This window comes from Sporothrix brasiliensis (genome assembly GCF_000820605.1).
Source record: "Sporothrix brasiliensis 5110 chromosome Unknown Cont21, whole genome shotgun sequence".
In the NCBI taxonomy this organism is placed as follows: domain Eukaryota; kingdom Fungi; phylum Ascomycota; class Sordariomycetes; order Ophiostomatales; family Ophiostomataceae; genus Sporothrix; species Sporothrix brasiliensis.
The window spans coordinates 1,453,326-1,469,575 of NW_024467140.1; the positions used below are offsets into that span (position 1 = coordinate 1,453,326).

General features: G+C 61.6%; 3 protein-coding genes across 3 annotated transcripts; 1 reads left to right on the forward strand and 2 right to left on the reverse strand.

Moving 5' to 3' along the window:
• Positions 1-845: 845 nt before the first annotated feature.
• Positions 846-2,700, reverse strand: SPBR_04839 (type II pantothenate kinase; the record flags this gene model as incomplete). The annotated part of the gene is made up of 2 exons (XM_040763116.1): positions 846-1,747; positions 1,830-2,700. 2 exons carry the CDS (start codon positions 2,698-2,700, stop codon positions 846-848), a joined length of 1,773 nt encoding a protein of 590 aa, XP_040615450.1.
• A 1,037-nt stretch (positions 2,701-3,737) lies between these two features.
• On the reverse strand, positions 3,738-4,083 carry SPBR_05420 (uncharacterized protein; the record flags this gene model as incomplete). Its single annotated transcript, XM_040763696.1, has 2 exons — positions 3,738-3,929; positions 4,045-4,083. The coding sequence occupies 2 exons, from the start codon at positions 4,081-4,083 to the stop codon at positions 3,738-3,740; spliced, it is 231 nt and encodes a 76-aa protein (XP_040615451.1).
• Positions 4,084-7,829: 3,746 nt separating this feature from the next.
• SPBR_04531 (uncharacterized protein) lies at positions 7,830-16,209 on the forward strand (the record flags this gene model as incomplete). Its single annotated transcript, XM_040762808.1, has 2 exons — positions 7,830-8,565; positions 8,636-16,209. The coding sequence occupies 2 exons, from the start codon at positions 7,830-7,832 to the stop codon at positions 16,207-16,209; spliced, it is 8,310 nt and encodes a 2,769-aa protein (XP_040615452.1).
• Positions 16,210-16,250: the final 41 nt, after the last annotated feature.

The following is a 16,250-nucleotide window of genomic DNA, read 5'->3' on the forward strand; positions in this document are numbered from 1 at the left end:
GCGCACACGACTTCTCTACACACGAGCCTTTGATTCCCCCCGCTGCTCTGTATTTACTTTCGTCTTTTTCCTCAATCTTTGTTATACAATTTCTTTTGTCGTCGCGTTCCGTTCCGTTTTTTCTCTTTGTTCCTGTTCTTTGCTCCGTATTGTACTTGGTTTCGTTGGGTTGGAAACGCTGGTCCGATGGTCATTCGGCCGTGGACCGGCCATGTTCTCACACTAGCTGCGTCTTTTCTTTTTCTTTCTCTTTTTCTATTATTTCCTTCCTTGATACCTTCGGCGCGACTGGGAAACAATTGCGGTTTCCTATTTCCCCTTCAAAACTAACCAGAGTGCTTCTGTAAACCGAAGTTTCGGGACGAAAATGTTATACACAAGCGAAAAAAGAAGAAAAAAAGAGAGAAAGAGAGAGTTACAGTTTTTGCAATTTATTATGACCTATCCACTTTACACGGACTTGACGTTGACTCTTAAGACTACAAGCTTGCTGTGTGTCTTGTGCCCGTTTTGTCCTAATCGTTTTGACCTTATGTGAGGCTTTAAAATGTTATATCGTTTCATTTCTATACGTTTTATGTTTGACCTTGTCTCTCGTCTGTGTAGTCTTTGCCGGGTGCATAGCCTTAGGTATCTTTATTAGTTTTGTAATATATGAAAATATATGAATGCTTATATACTTTTATGTACGCTGTGTTCCGGTTGGCAGTGCTTGTAGATGCCCTGTACATGATGTGCAATGGTCGTTGACGTCTTTATGATCCGAAGTCGTTTTTTTTTTTTTTTTTCCTTTCTTCTTCTTTCTTGTCCGTTTCAACGCCGCCATTTCATTCGCATCCATTCCGTCACTCGTCGGCAAGAGGGCCCGCGCGCTGCTGCTCCTCCCGCAGGCGCTCGGTCATGCGCATCTCCAGGCCGCCCTCGAAACTGCCGCGGCGGCCCCAGTTGCGCGGCTGGCGCTTGAGGAAGGCGCCGACGGCGCCGAGGTAGCCCTCGTGGCGCAGAAAGTAGGCCTGCTTGGTGCCCTTGCTCCAAAACTTGATGGCGTAGCTCAGGGTGTTCATGGTCTGGGGGTGGCCCTGGATGAAGGAGCCGCCAAAGTAGATGCGGTCGAGGGCGTGGATCTGGGACTGCAGGTAGGCGATCTGGCCAATGTTGTTGGAGATGGCGTAGAGGAGGGAGCGGCTGATGTCGGCGGCCGAGAAGTGGGTGTTGTAGGCGGCGCCGCGGTACATGTTGTCGGGGCCGTCGGGGCCGTCGGGGCCGTCGGCCGTTGTGCTGTTGTTGGTAGCACTTTTGTCACTGTCGTCCTTTGTGGTCGTCGGCGACGGCACGCCGTCTTCGGCCTCGGTCTCGGCGAGGTGCTTCATGCGAAACACCTTGCCAAAGGAGCTGGCAATGGCGGTCGACTTGAGACCGATCTTGCCGTAGTCGGTGCCGTAAATGTCGCCGACCAGCATGTCGACGCGCGAGTTGTCGCCGCGCGAGGCCAGCTCGAGCATCTCGTCAAAGGAGCGGGCGCCCGTCAGCAGGGACAGCAGGCCCCACAGGGTGCCGCCGCCGAGCGAGGTGCCGCCGACGCGCACGTACTTGTGGGGGCCCGAGACCTTGAGCATGGAGACGCCAGAGCCAATGTTGACGAGCATGTAGGGGTAGATGTCGTCGCTGGGCGCGGCAAAGTGCATGGGGTCGGTCTCGGAGTAGGTGAAGACCTCGCGGGGGATCTCGGTAATAAAAAAGTCGAGGCCTGCATTGGTCCGTTAGCGGACGCTGGGGTAGAAAGGAGGACAGGGACAGGGGGGGGGGCGGGGGGACGGGGGCAGACGCACCCATAATCAGACACTCCATCTCGTCTTCGCTCAGAACGTCAATGCCCATGCGCGCGCGGATGCGGTCGTAGTACTTGTAGGCGCCGCCGCCGGTGGCCATGACGCACAGCTCGCTGGAGCGGGCGCCGTTTTCGGGGTCCATGTGGCGCTGCTTGAGATCGAGCAAAAAGTCAATGCAGTCGTCAATCTTGTCCGTCTCAAAGGACGTAAAGTTGAGGCGGCCGCCGGGCTCGGTCGACTGGGCCTCGCGCGAAAAGAAGACGACCTTGGCCAGGGTGCCGCCAATGTCGACGGCAATGTGGGAGACGACGGCGTGGTGGTTGGGCAGGCGGATGTCGAACGTCGAGTGGTGTTCGGAGGGCGAGTGGGCACGGCCGGGGGCGGAGGCCGGGCCGTGGGCGGAGTCGCTGCTTGAGCCCGACGCCGTCCGTTGTGACCGCTTGTCGGCGCCGCGGACGGACCCCGTCGGCGACCGGCTTCCGTTGGCGCTGCCATTGCCATTGCCATTGCCGTTCGCCGGCTCCTCGTCGACAATAAAGGCGCCCTTGACATTGATGCGCACGGGACCGGGCCGCGCAATGGTGCTGTCGATCTCGGCGGTGGATGTGGAGGTGCGCGGCCGCGGCGGGACGACCTCGTCGGTGTGTGTCGCTGTGCTTGGCGGGGGTGCTGGAGCGGATGTGGTGTGTGATGCCTGCTGTGGCCGGGGCGTCGACAGCGGAGACGGGGATGGCGTCTGAAGCTGCCGTGCCAGGGACACGCCGCCGCCGTCGTCGCCGTCTTCCTCGGCGGGACTTTTCCGCGCACGGGCAGCCGGGTCAGCTTGCAGCTCGGCCGCGGCGGCCGCCAGATCGAAAGCCCGGTCGGCCATTGTGTGCGGCAAGGGACGGACGGGGGCAAGATGGGAGGGAAAGGAGAGGAGTCGGAGAGGAAAACCGGCGTCGGATTGTCGTCGGTCAGCGGTCGGAGGTTGTGGTCGATCGCCGGGGGCCCAGTGCTCTCTGCAGTGCTCTCTGCAGTGCAGTGCTGTCCGGGCTGAAGCGGACTCGGCGGTGTTGATGGTTGCCAAGAGGGTGCGACGCTCGTCTGCTGTCGCGTTCAACCCAAAATTGCCTGCAGAAGACCAAAAGACCAAAACCCAAAATGATTGTCCAGACCCGTTGCTAGCCAACGTATGAAATGGCGAGTCGCTCGTGCCTTCCTCGCCTGATCGATTCTGTTCTTTCTGCCTTTGTTCCGGCTGTTGGTCGCGTGTGCACTAGCTTGCGCCGCCGGCAGCCGGGGAAGGAAGCAGCGATTGAGCGACTGGGCGATTTGGGGGCAGCAATTCGGCCTCGGCGAACAGCGGCTTGAGCGTGAATGGCGGACGGCGCTGTCTTGTTCAATTGTCGTGTGCCTTTTGTCTTGTCTTTTCTCTGCTGCATCTACGTGGAGAGAGATGGATTGCCCGCTCGCCCGAGCCTGTTGAGTTGTTGGGGCCAACGTCTCTCTTTGTTATTTCCTGGTCCTCCATATCCTTCGCCTTTTCCCTCGGTTTCTCCTATTTTCTGTGGCCATTTCTGTGGTTTTTTCTTGTCGTACTCACAAGTACAGTGTAGTTGTCCTCATGGTCGATTTTGGTCAGTTTTTGGCCGGTTTTGGCAAGTTTTGGCCCTCTTTTTGGAGGCGGCGCTTTGTTGGCTTATGTTGGCTCACTTTCCGGTCGCGGTGGACCGTCGTATAAACCGACCAAGTTAGACGCCGTTTCCCTCGTAGTCGACAGACTCACCCCGTAATAGGGGGAGAGGGTTAGCTCTTCCTCAAAGACGCTCCCCAAAGACTTTAAGCCGAGCTAGTGCCACTCCCCAGGATTTCCCTCGTCGGTCGACGGCCTGTTGGTTTGCGCACTTTTGCCTCCTGCGGCCGTTTCTACGTGGTCCAAGTGTGGCTTTCGGGGCCTTTCCTGGGGAGCTCGGCAACCTTCTGAAGTGCTCCAGTGGACTCCAGCGCACTCCACAGCAGTGCCTCGCTTTGCCTGCCACTCTCGCGCCTTTCGAGGGCCGTGCCCTTCCCTGACAGCCGTACGTCGAACAACCGCTCGTGGATGTTGCCCGTCGTTCGCTGCCTCGGTCATGATGGGACCTCTACCGAGCTCACAATACAATGCGCCGACGGTGATGCACGACGACTATCATCATTAATCATGACGCGGAAGCCGCTCGGCAGACACCCGTACCTCGTACGTGCCGCTTGCGGCATTGCACCAGAAATGCATGGTGCGTTCTTGACGGCGCAGCGGCGGTTGGCGTGTAACAGACGATGATAATGGCGTGGTCTCATGGTCGTTTCACACGAGGACTACATTTACAGATTATGTGTATCCAAGAAAACGACGTACGCGGGCTTTGTCGGTTTGTTCGATGGGTGTCATTCTGATGGTTTTTTTTCCTATAATTATTTATTTATTTTGTATTCTTTGACTAAAGAATCACGCAAAATCTCAAACATTAACGTTATATAAAAAGAAGGCCAGGAACAAGAAAGAAGCGAGCCGATAAAAATAAAATAAATAAAAAACAGGAGAAGAGCTTAAAATTTTCAATTATTTAAATAATTTTTGTTAAAAAAGATACATATAGAAAAAGAAGCAAAACAAGACGGTATGATTTTGTCATCGTCTTTACAGTTATGTTATCTGGTTCTCTTATTTTGCTACTTTTCTGCTCTTCTCTTGTTACACCTTAACTAGCTCTCTTGTCTCTCTTTCTTTTTGTTCTTTCAACTCCCAAGCTGTCAAGAGCAGCGTCATGAGCACCATAATCTACTTGTGAACTTCTAGAGATTGATTTGTGTTGGTGACCGAGCGACACACAAGAGTTTTTGTTTCCGAGTCGTTTCACTCGCGTGTGCGTTCTTGTACACTCTGTGTGTTTTCCAACGCGGAAACCTTGATATTAAAGCTTCGTCTGCAACCGCCCACCCGATGCTGAGGTTGTTGGCTGCGAGAAAAAGGTACGGTTTGTTCACCAGTTCTGCCGGGGCAGCCGGCATCACGTCTCTCTCCACCCTATTCAATACAATGCCGTACGAGCTGCCGGACTGGGTCAATTGGCAAGGCACACTTTGATAGCCGATCTGCGCGTGTGAACCCTGGCACGTTGTCTCGTTCCAAATGAATCCCGCCAGGCTGGAGGCGCGGCGAGATGGGACGGCGACGATCGACGGGGGAAGAAGGCAAAGAAGGCAAATCAGGACAGGTAAGGACAGGCCAGGCCATGGATGGCCAGTGCAGTCGAAGGAGCGGGCTGAAATGCAATGCACGTCAGCGCGGACGGCGTGAGATGCTGGATGCACTCGTTCGTAGAAAAGAGGGAAGAGGCCCTTTCGATCGTGGCGCCCGCGCGCTTGCACGTGTGATGCTCGCCTTTCCTCGATCGTCAGTCGGCTACGTGACAACTGGCTCTGCAGTTTTGCGTTTTGCGTTTTGCGTTTTGCGTTTTGCGTTTTGCGTTTTGCGGCTCTGGGATCCTGCGCAGATTCGAGCCTTCGCGCTTGGTCGTCGGCATGCGGCAAGTCGTTTCTATTTTTGCATTCGGTTCTTTGTTCGTGTCGTGCATGTTGCATGTTGCATCGTGCATTTCTCCTTCTCATGTCTGGGGCAGTGGCTGCATTGGACAATACTTCGTTGACAGTGGTCATTGAAAGTGCTCGTCTATTCGGTTGGTCAGCCCTGAAGAGATGCCCCACTAGACTATATGAATTTATGCCTATGGAGATGCGGCTCAGCGCTGGGCTCCACCCTATACGCTTGGCCTGACAGGCGGTCGGCGCCGGCAAAATATAGTGGACAGAGTTGACAGCAGTGGAAATACAACGCTGTCGCGCTGTCTGCTCCCTGCTCAACGCACATGTTAGCGTGCGCATACTGCTATTCCGAGCATGCACAGCCTCCCTCGATCCTCTTCCGGGACGGCCACGGGACGTCAGCCACGATGGCCTGCAGGTTAAGGTACAGGGTCACGGTTGCAGGGTCTGAGGGTCTCCAGTCTCAGGTCGTCTGTTGGGTTTCTGGCGTTTGTTTCCATTTGTTTCGCCATTGCTGCCGCATCCTCGACGGCCTTCACTTGGACTCCTGTCGTTTGTCTGGCTCGTCTTCGAGTCCGAGACGTCTGCATGTCGACTCGGTGCGAATGATGGACCCGACCTGCCGACGTGCATCGAGTCCAACCTTGAGCTTATTACAGAATACGCCTTCTTCCACTAGCATGCCCGGTTTCTTCACCTCCTCCTGTTCCAACTTGGACGTCGCACTCGATACGGGCAATACGGTGTGGATGCGTGTCGAGACAGTGATTACCATGCCCGAAGTGCACTGCGAGGACGGAGTACGGCCTAATTATGACAGTCATCATGTACGAAGTACGACACACTTCTCTCCCAACAGCGTGTGACCCCGGCCAAGATATCCCCAGCCAAGAAATGGACCCGTCCAAACCCCTTCATCTCAAAATCCAAGGCGAGGCGTGCATGCTAAGTACTCGTCCGGCGACATTTGTCGATCTCTGCCCAGCCTAGCAAGAAACGACGCCGCTGCAGACCACCGCCACGGCTTAGCACAACACGCCAGAGTTGCAGCACGCCAGCACACGGCCTGGCGTTGTCACGACCCACACTCTCATTTCACCAGCACTCCCCACCAGACGTCCACCCATGTCTGACAGGGCTATGGCTGGGTGAATGGGACGAGGGACAGGGAGACAGGGCCGCTTCGTTCTCCAGCGGACGGACTGTTGGACGGGCTAGCGCCTGCCGTAGGGCTCGTTTCCGAGCTCCAGAAGCTCCAGGCTGGACAGGCACAACCCGTCGAGTGGCTCGATGCTGTGTACTTACATCGTATGGCACCCGTTGCAAGCTCCTTTCCGCCTGTCTTCCATGCTTCCCAGCCTCCTTCCTATTCCTGCCCATCGTTTGGAGAGGCCCCGGTGCCTTCTTGCGGCTCCATTTCACTCTCTGGTGCTGACCTCTTGACTTTTTGCGGGGCCTCAACCCACTCCCCCTGGCAGGATACACAGGAGGACAGGCTTCCAGGGCACCTTCCCTGTCTTTCTGTCTCTGTCCTGTCCCCTGATTTGTTGTGACGTTCGCTGCTTTCGCCGACCTGCTGTGTCTCTCCCCCCAACCACTCTCCATCACGTTCGAGCAACGGTACCCTCTTTTTGTTTTGTGTTGTTTCTCGCAGGCAACGCACACACCCAGCTTCGTCTGGGCTGGCCGTGCTTGGGGTCTCCTGCATCCTTCGTCCGTATTTCCCAGATGCCAACGTGTCGTCAGCACGAACGAGCTGAAGAGAGAGAGAAACATAGAGGAAAAAAATAGGGGGCAGAAGACGAAAAGAAACAAAACAAGCCAGGGCCTCGAGATTTGTTTCCTTCGTCTCACACCATCACGAACCAAGCATCCTTTTGTCTCCTACTTTTCCTTCTTCCTTTTGTTCCCTTCTCTCCCCCTCCCTGCAAGTGTCAACAGAAGAGATTGTGGTCGCACCAAGCAGGCGAGAATCAAACAGCCTGTTGTCAGTGTTCTTTTCCCCTTTCCCATTTGCTCCCATTTGTACCTGGCTCCTCTTTTCTCGCGACCGACTGACATTCAGCCCCAAAAGCAAGACAATCAAGACTCGCAAGACAACGCAGGCAAGCAGCCAAGCCACCCGAGGCTTTCCCCTCCTTCTTTTGTCCCTGTCGCAATTCTGCGATTCTCCCATTCTCTGTCCATCTGCTCCTACTCTTTTATCTCGTTTATCTCGTTTCCCTCAACTTTCTTTTTCTTCCTCTCTTTTTCGTCCTTGTCTTTTCTTTCCTTTTTCCCTCTCCTTGTTTTGCACGCGCGTTGCTCTCGTTAATTCGCGCCTCATCGACGGCGGCGCATCTCTTCTTCGCCCACCTTTAATATACTAGGAGCTCGCGCTGTCCTGTTGACGGTCGCCTTGTTTGGCTCGACTCTCCACCTCAACGCGCCTCCACCATGTTCTCTCGACCGCGCCAGCAAAGCATAGTCGGCGGCGCCGGTGCTCCGGCCGCCGGTGCAGCTGCTGCTGGTACTGCTCCTGGTCCTGGTCCTGGTCCTGGTCCTGGTCCTGGCCCTGGCCAAGGGCCCAGTACTCCGGTCGCGCAGCAGAACAATGGCCAACAGCCGCAGCAGCAGCAGTTCTATGGCCAAGTCTTCCAGCAACAGCAACCACCCCAGCCGCAGCAGCAGCAGCAGCAGCAGTACACCCGCCTGCCCGACGGCACCTTTGTTCCGGTCCAGAACAACATCATCTACCAGCAGCAGCCGGTCCAGGGGCCCAACGGCCAGCAGTTTCAATATGTGCCCATGTCGCAGCAGCAGTTTCAACAGTTTCAACAGCAGCAGCAGCAGCTGCTGCAACAGCCTCAATTCCAGCAGCCGTTCCAGCAACCACAGCAGGGACAACACGGACAGCAAGGCCAACAGGCACAACAAGGACAACAAGAACAACCGCTGCCGCCCCTGCCATTGGAACGGCAGTCGTCCTTTACCGGCCTGCCGCCCGTCCGCCGCACGTCGACGCTGGACTTTGACTTGGCCTCGCTGATTGGCACCGACGACAAGGGCAAGTCGACAGACGAGCCGGCGTCGACGGATGGTCAGCAGCGGGCTCCTCAGCAGGCTCCTCAGCAGGCCCTTCAGCAGGCGCCTCAACAGGTGCAGCTGCAACAACAGCCGCAGGGCCAGCAAGGTGAGTGGCGATCTCGACATGATAGACCCCCGACACTTGGCCTTTGCTAACACTTGACTCTTTTTCATAGGCTTCTTCCCCACGCAGCTGCAGCAGCAACCCCAACAGCTCCAACAACAGCAACAACAGCAACAACAACCTCGGCGCTTTGGCACCCCTCTGAACTTTATCCAGCAGCAGCCTGGACAGGCTGGGCAACCCGGCCATCCTGGTCCTGGCCCTGCGCAGCAACAGCGGACAGCTTCGTGGGGTTTCCCACAGCAGGCGCAACAGCCGCAACAACCGCAACAGCAGCAGCCACAGGGCGGCGTGCAAAACCTCCAGAGCCACCCGCCGACGACACAGCAGACCTTCCAGCCTCAGCAGCAACCTGCCCAGCAGCAACCTGTCCAGCAGGGCTTCGCAGTGCACACGAATGCGCCCACGGCCCCCGCGTACAACCAACTGCCCTCGCAGCAGGCGCAGCAACAGCAACAACAGCAGCCCCCGGCCCAGGGCCAAAAGAGCAGCAACCCGCTCCAGCGCTTCCTCCCCAAGGCCGGCAACTGGAACCTCCAAGAGTCCCACCTCCAGGAACCCTTGGCGTCCACGCGCCACCGCTCGTCGCCCACGGCCGACTCCACGCCGGACGGCCAGTCGTACTCGTTTGACAAGGAGACGGGGCTCAACTCGGCCGAGGCGCAGCTGACGCGCCAGGGCACGATGGGCACGATGGGCACGATGGGGACCGATACGTGGGGTGCCTCGTCATCGGGATCGGCCCTCCAGGCGCCGCCACCGGTTCTGGCTCAGGTGCAAGCACAGGCCCAGCAGGCGCAACAGCCTCAACGGCCTCAACAGCAACCGCTGTCCCCGGACCAGCAACAGGCACAGCAGCAGTTCCAGCAGCAGCCAACCGTGCAGTCGCCTGTCGCGCCCGTTGGTCCAGTCTGGACGCAAGGTCAGGGGCAGGGCCAACAGCAAAACAACGCCGTCCAAGCCCGCCCGCAACCGGCTGGTGCAGCAGCAGCAGCGGCCGATGACAAGGGCCGCCGCTTCTCCAAGATCTCGACGTGGCGCATGTCCTCGACACCGCCCTCGTCGTCGCACTCCAACAAGAATGCGCAGGGTCAGCCGCCACAGGCACAAGAGCAGGCGCCAGTGCCGCCAGGCAGCAGTGCCGGCGCCCTTTCTCCATCGCCGTCGCAGCCGCAGCTGTTGCAGCAGCAGCAGCAGCAGCCGGTACCCCAGCAACTGCCCCAGCAAGGTCGGCCAGTACAACAAGGACAGCCGCAGTTCCAGCCTCAACAGCTCCAACAGCAGCCCCGGCCGGGCCAGTTGCAGTTCAATCCGCAATTCATGAACCAGATCCAGGGCCAGAACCAGGGCCAGAGCCAGATCTACCAGAACGTGCCTCCGCAGCAGCACCAGCAGCTGTTGCAACAACAGCGCTTCCCGCAGCAGCAATTCCAGAATGTTCAGCAGGGACAGGGACAGGTTCAGGGACAGGTTCAGGGACAGGTTCAGGGACAGGTTCAGGGACAAGGCCAGCGGATCCCGCAGCAGCAGCAACAGTTCCAGCAGCAGTTCCAGCAACAGCAGCCGCCGCCTCAACAACAGACACAACCACAGGCGCAACCCCAGCAGCAGCAGCAACAACAACACACGGGCAAGAAGATCCGTAACCTGCTGCCGTTTGGCAAGGGCAGCAAGGGTCAACAGCAGCAGCCGCAGCAGCCGCAACAACAGCCGCTGCCGTTCCAAGGTCAAGGCCGTCCGCTGTCGACCATTTACCAGTACCAGCAGTCCAGCCAGCAGGGCCAGCCGGGCCAGCCGGGCCAGCCTGGGCAGCCCCCGTTCCAGCAGCTGCAACAGCAGCAGCAGCCTCAGCAAAGCTTCCAGCCTCAGTTCCAACAAGGTCCTCCGGGAGCCCAGGGCCAAGTGCCCCAAGGACAACCAGGACAACCAGGACAACCAGGACAACCAGGCCAACCAGGCCAACAAGGCCAACCGGGTCCGGCCAGCTCCATTGCCTCGTACCAAGTCTCGCCCCAGAGCCGCCATGGCACGCCGCAGAACTTCCCCACTGCCCAGCAAGGCTTCCAACAGCCGCCGCCGCAGCAGCAGCAGGCACAGGCCCCTACGCCGTCGCAGACGCCCGTCCCGTCCAGCTCCATTGTGGCGACCCCGGCGTCGTCGCCGCCGCCGTCGCAGCAGCAGGCCGGCAGCATCACGCAGAGCCCAGTTCAGCAGCGTGTTGTCAGCCCCGTCCCGTCGGCGCAAAGTCCCGTTCCTGTATCGGCCACGACCGCAGCCCCGGCTTCCGGGCCCGTCGCCGATGCCGTCTCCGCTCCGGCCCATGCTTCGGCTCCGGTTCCGGCCCCGGCCGCGACCGATGTACAAAGCCCGGCCCCGGAGCAGGGCCCGCGTGCGTCCGTGTCGTCGCCTGTGCCCAGCACGACCACGACCACAACCTCGCCGCTGCAGCAGACGGCAACTCAGTCGCCGGCGCACTCTGTCGCCCCGGCCACAACGACGAGCCCCGTGCAGCCGCAACAGCAGACGTCTCCGTCGGTGGGCCCGCAGGACGCTGCGGCCCAAAAGACACAGACACAGTCACAGGGACCGGCACAGGGACCGGCACAGGGACCGGCACAAGGACCGACGCAGCCTGGTCCCGGCCCGGTCGCCACATCTGCGCCGAATGGCCAGGTGGTCCAGCCCAACGGCTTCCAGCCGCCGAGACCCGTGCAGTCCTTTGGCCCGCCGGGTGCACCGCACGGCAGTCTTCCCCCACAGCAGCAGCAGCAGTTCCGCCCGGGACAGTACCAGGGCCCGCCGCAGCAATTCCAGCAGCAATTCCAGCCGAACCGGTTCCAGCCTGTCCAGAACCAGGTTCAGGGTCAGGTTCAGGGTCAGGGTCAGGGCCAGGGCCAGTTCCAGCCCCAGTTCCAGCCCCAGTTCCAACCGCAGCAATTCCAGCAGGGCCAGTTTCAACAAGGCCAGCTCCCACAGGAGCCGCAACAGCCTCAGCAGCAGCCCAACTTCCAGCCTCAACAGCAACAGCAGGGCCCGCCGCTGACCAAGTACGCGACGCAGGGCACACCACCGACCCCGGACAACTTCTTCAGCCGCACCAACACCTTTGGCAGCATTGTGCCCAACGAGAGCAACGCCAATCGCCGCACGTCCGGTCTGCTGTCGGGCTTCATGGGCAAAGTGCGTGGCAACAAGGACAAGAAGGACAAGGAGGACAAGGAGAACAGGCCGGGCACGTCCGCCGGCTCGGTGCCGGTGCAGCAGCAGCAGCAATACCCACAAGGCAGCGTTGGCAGCCGTATCGGCGGTGTCGGCGGTGTCGGCGGTGGCCTCTCGCATGCCTCGACCTTTAGCACTTTGCCGGGCAGCCCGCACGGCACGCCGTCGCCTCTGCAGCAGCAGCCGCCCTTCCAGCAGCCGCCGCGGCCGTCGTTGAGTGGCCCGTCGACGCCCGTCGGCGGCGCTGCGAACGGTCCCTTTGGCCGCCCTCGCGCCGCATCCAACGCACCGTCGCTCGGAGCCACGCCGTCGCAGCCGCATCCGCCGTCGCAGCCGCAACTGCAGCAGCACCAGTCGCCGCAGGCCCCGCAGGCTCCCAACAGCGGTCCCCAGCAGCAGCCATCCTCTGGACCGTCTGGCGCTCCTAGCGCCGTCCCGGCTTCCTCGCCGTCGCCGCTCTCCATCAACACGAACCGTCTGCCTGCAGCAGGCCCCGGCGACCCCAACCAGACGCAGAGCCCGGCCACGGCCGGACCCGTGTCCGGCGGCGCGACAGGCACCGGCCCTGCATCGGCTTCGACTGTGCGCAGCAACGTCGCGTCGCCCGTCTCCGGTGGCAGCAACAATGTCGGCACGCCGCTGACCCGCGAGACCAGCGCACAGTCGCCCTTTTCTGGTCCTTCCGGTCCTCCCGGACCGGCCGGTGCCTCTGGTGTGCCTACCGGCCGCGCCAGCATCGACGCTGGCGCACCCGGCTTTGCCGGTCCTGTCCCGACGGCCCGCGGCCGCCTCCCGTCTACGTCGGTACCGAACGCGCCCAGCCCGCTGTCGCGCAAGCCTGTCAATGCAGCGCCGTCGCCCCTGCAGCAAGCATCCCAGCCTCCAGCCCAGCCTCCAGCCCCTCCCGCAGGTGATGCCACGGCGCAAGATGGCGCTGCGACGCCCACACAGGCGGCGCTCCGTCGCCCGCCGGGCCTTGGCGAGCGTCCTGTGTCGACCGTCTCTGTGCTCACAATCAATGGCGGCCAGTCTGGCACCTCGACCCAGGCTGGTGGCAGGCCCCTGACCGACATTGCGCCCGCTTCGACCGCGCGCAGCGGCTCGCCCACTGTCTCCATGGTCAGCATGCAGCCTCCCGTCAGCTCGTCCGGCGCCACCGTCGCGCCCTCGCAGCCGCCTGTGACCGGCGGTCCGTTCCAGCGTCCTGGCGAAGACGGGCAGCAGCTGCAGCCGGCCCAGACCAACAATGGCCAGCATGGCCAGCAGACCGTCTCCTTTGCGGCCAGCCACGAACAGATCCCGGCTGCCCACCAGTCGAGTGCGCCTGGCCAGGTCTCGCGCACCGAAAAGGAAATGGAACGCGCCAAGAAGTTCTTTGGCCGCTTCCGCCGAGGTGTCGGCGGTGTCGTGGGCGGCGTGGCTGGCGGCAAGAACAGCGGAGCCAACGGGGCCAACGGGGCCAGCGGCCACGGCCATGCCATCCACAGCCATGACAGCGACAACACCGCCAACGATCCCAACGGCCCGCCGCCCGGTGGCCCGCAGTACCCGCCCGGCCATGCGCCGCCGGGCGGTCCTGTGCGCCCGAGCATGCAGCTGGAGCGGCCCGGGTCGAACCAGTTCGTGCCGCAGGTGCAGGGCCAGCCGTCTCCGTCCGGGCCGGGCGTCCAGGTTGCGGGCCCCGTGTCCAACGGCACGGCCACGGCTCCGGCGCCCGTCACCCCCCAGCCGACAGGCCAGCCGACAGGCCAGCCGACAGGCCAGCCGACAGGTCAACAGACGGGCGGCGTCCTGCCAGGCCCCCACCGCATGTACCAGGACCAGCGGCTCGCCCAGTTCCCCGGCCCCGTCCAGCCCAACAGCGTGCCGTCGGTGGACTCGCCCGTCGGTGCTCGCAAGCAGGCCCTGCAGCAGCAGATCTCGCCCACCGAAGTGCGCCAGCAGCAGAACCTCCCTCCCCTGCCGCAGGTTCCGCAAAGTACCGTGGCACCAAACCAGCTGCCTCTACAGCATCAACAGCATCAACAGCAGCAGCAGCAGCAACTGCAGGGTCCCCAAGGCCAGCCTCCGTCCCAGCAGAAGCCGCATCAGCACAGCACGTTTGGCTCGCTGTTCCGGCCCAAGGTGCTTCAGCAGCAGCAGCAACCCCAGCGGCAGCCCCAACAGCAGGCTCAGCAGCAGGTTCACGGCCAGCGTCAAGGGCAAGGTCAGCAGCAGCGCCCTCCTCAGCAACTGCAGCAGCAGCAACAACAGCAACACCACCACTTCCACGGCCTGCCGCACCACCAGCAACAGCAACTGCACCAGATGCAGCAGCACCAACAGCAGCAACAACAGCAGCAGTATCAGCCGCACCAGGAGCGCCATTACGGTGCTGTGCCGATCCCGCACGGCTATGCCGCTGTCCACGGCGAGGGCTCCGTCGCTCCCTCGCAGTACAATCTGGGCCGCCAGCCGCAGCCGCAGCCGCAGCCGCAACAGACGCAGCAGCCGCAACTCCAGCAGCCATATGGCCAGTTCCCGCCCCAGCAGAACCAGCAGTTCCAGCACCAGCAGTTCCCGCCTCAGCAGAACCCACAGTTCCAGCAGCAACAGACACAGCAGCCACAACAACCACAGCAACCACAGCAGGTGTGGAACTCGGCCGGTACGCAGCCTCAAGGGCAAGGCCAACCCCAGTTCCAAGTTCAGCAACAGCCTGGTCAGCAGGCCGTCCAGGTCAACGCGGTCCAGGCCAACGCGGTCCACGGCGGCCCGCATCAGGCGCCGCAGCAGTCGCCGCAGCAGACCCAGGCTGACCAGGCTGCCTCCCGGAGCACGGCCGGCCCTGGGCCTGCGCCTCCAGCGACCACCACTGCCGGTCAAGCTGCGACAGCGCCCGCACACCCTCTGCAGCAGCACCCCGTCGCGTTCATGGTCCCGCCCCCGCCGCCTGCCACGTCGAGCTTCTCTGCTGACGAGGAGATTGTCGCCGATGCCGTGCCCGCGCCCCTGCAGCCCTCGCCGCCGCCGGTCTCCAAAACGGGCGACGTGGCTGGCCGTAACATCCCTGTATCTGCCGCCGCCACCACCGCTGCCGCTGCAAGCGTCGCTGCCGCCGCTCTCCCTGTCAAGGCGGAAACGCCCGTCTCGTCGCTCCACCCGTCGCCGCAGCCCGACCCGTCCCAGCTGAGCGAGGGTGCCTCGGCGTCCGCCAGCCAGGCCCTCCCCAGCCAGGAGACCAGCCAGGCGCCCAGCGAGACCGCCCCGACGCCCTCGGCGACCACGCCGGCGGCCACGAACGCCGTCGTTGCGCCCGCGCCCCTGGTCGTGCAGGGCCCAGCCGTGCACAGTTCTGAGCAGCCCAGGAGCCCCGTCCAGACAAAAGTCGAGCCGCCTGCACTTCAGCCGCAGAGCCAAGTCTTTGTCCAACTGGCAGAGCCCGTCTATGCTGCGCCGGTTCTGGCCCAGCCCTCGGCCCAGCCCCCGGCCCAGACTGAGATCCAACCCGCGGCCAAGGACACGCCCCTCACCAACGGTGCCCTCGCCGCCGCCAAGGCCGCCCAGCTGTCGCCCATTGCCACGGCCGCAGCAAACCAGCACGTGCCGGTCGAGGACGAGGACATTTACAACGCCACGCCGCTGCACCCCAGCGCCCACACGCACGCCAACAAGACCAACAAGGTGTCGGAAGACCAGACCATCCTCGACGACCCGCCAGCCTCGCCTGTTGGCCGTGCGGCGGAGCGTGCGGCGGCGCTTGCGGCGCCTGTTGCGACTCCCTTAGTTGTTGAGTCGGCAGCCCCCTCGGATGCTGTGCCTGCTGTTCCAGCGGCCAAGACGGCAGAGCCTATCATTGCTGCTGCTCCTGCTGCTCCTGCTACGACTGCTACGACTGCTACGACTGCCACCACTTCGCCCGCTCCCACCTCACCTGCCGTTGTGATCCCGGCCACAGCCTCTCGCGCGGCCGCCGACATCACCTCCCCCATTGGCCCCGCCGCGTCCGGCGAGCCCGACGTCAACAACATTACACCGCCCTCGCCCGTTGACGACATGGACTTTACCGAGTACGGCTTCCCCTCGGCCAAGCCGTCTGCCACCGGCGGTTTCGGCCGGTCGGCCGGCGCCAACGGGTCGGCCGGCGGTGCATCGGACGGCAACGGCGGCGGCTCTGGCGAAGAGGGCGACGCCGTGTCGCGCCAAAAGACGATCCGCCAGACCTCGGCGCAGCAGTTTGAAGACTACAAGCGCCGCCAGATGCTCAAGGACCTGGAGGAGAAGATCCCCGTGTTTGTGCCCGAGGCCGACGAGGAGCTGGAAGCCCAAAAGCAAAAAGAGCAGGAAGAGCCCGCCATGTCCGCCACGAGCTACCCGGGCCAGGAGTGGAACCCGTACGAGGAGTTTGCCTACGTGGACGATGAGTAGGGGCGGTGTACTCTGAAAGAAGAGAGGAGAAGGGAGGAGAG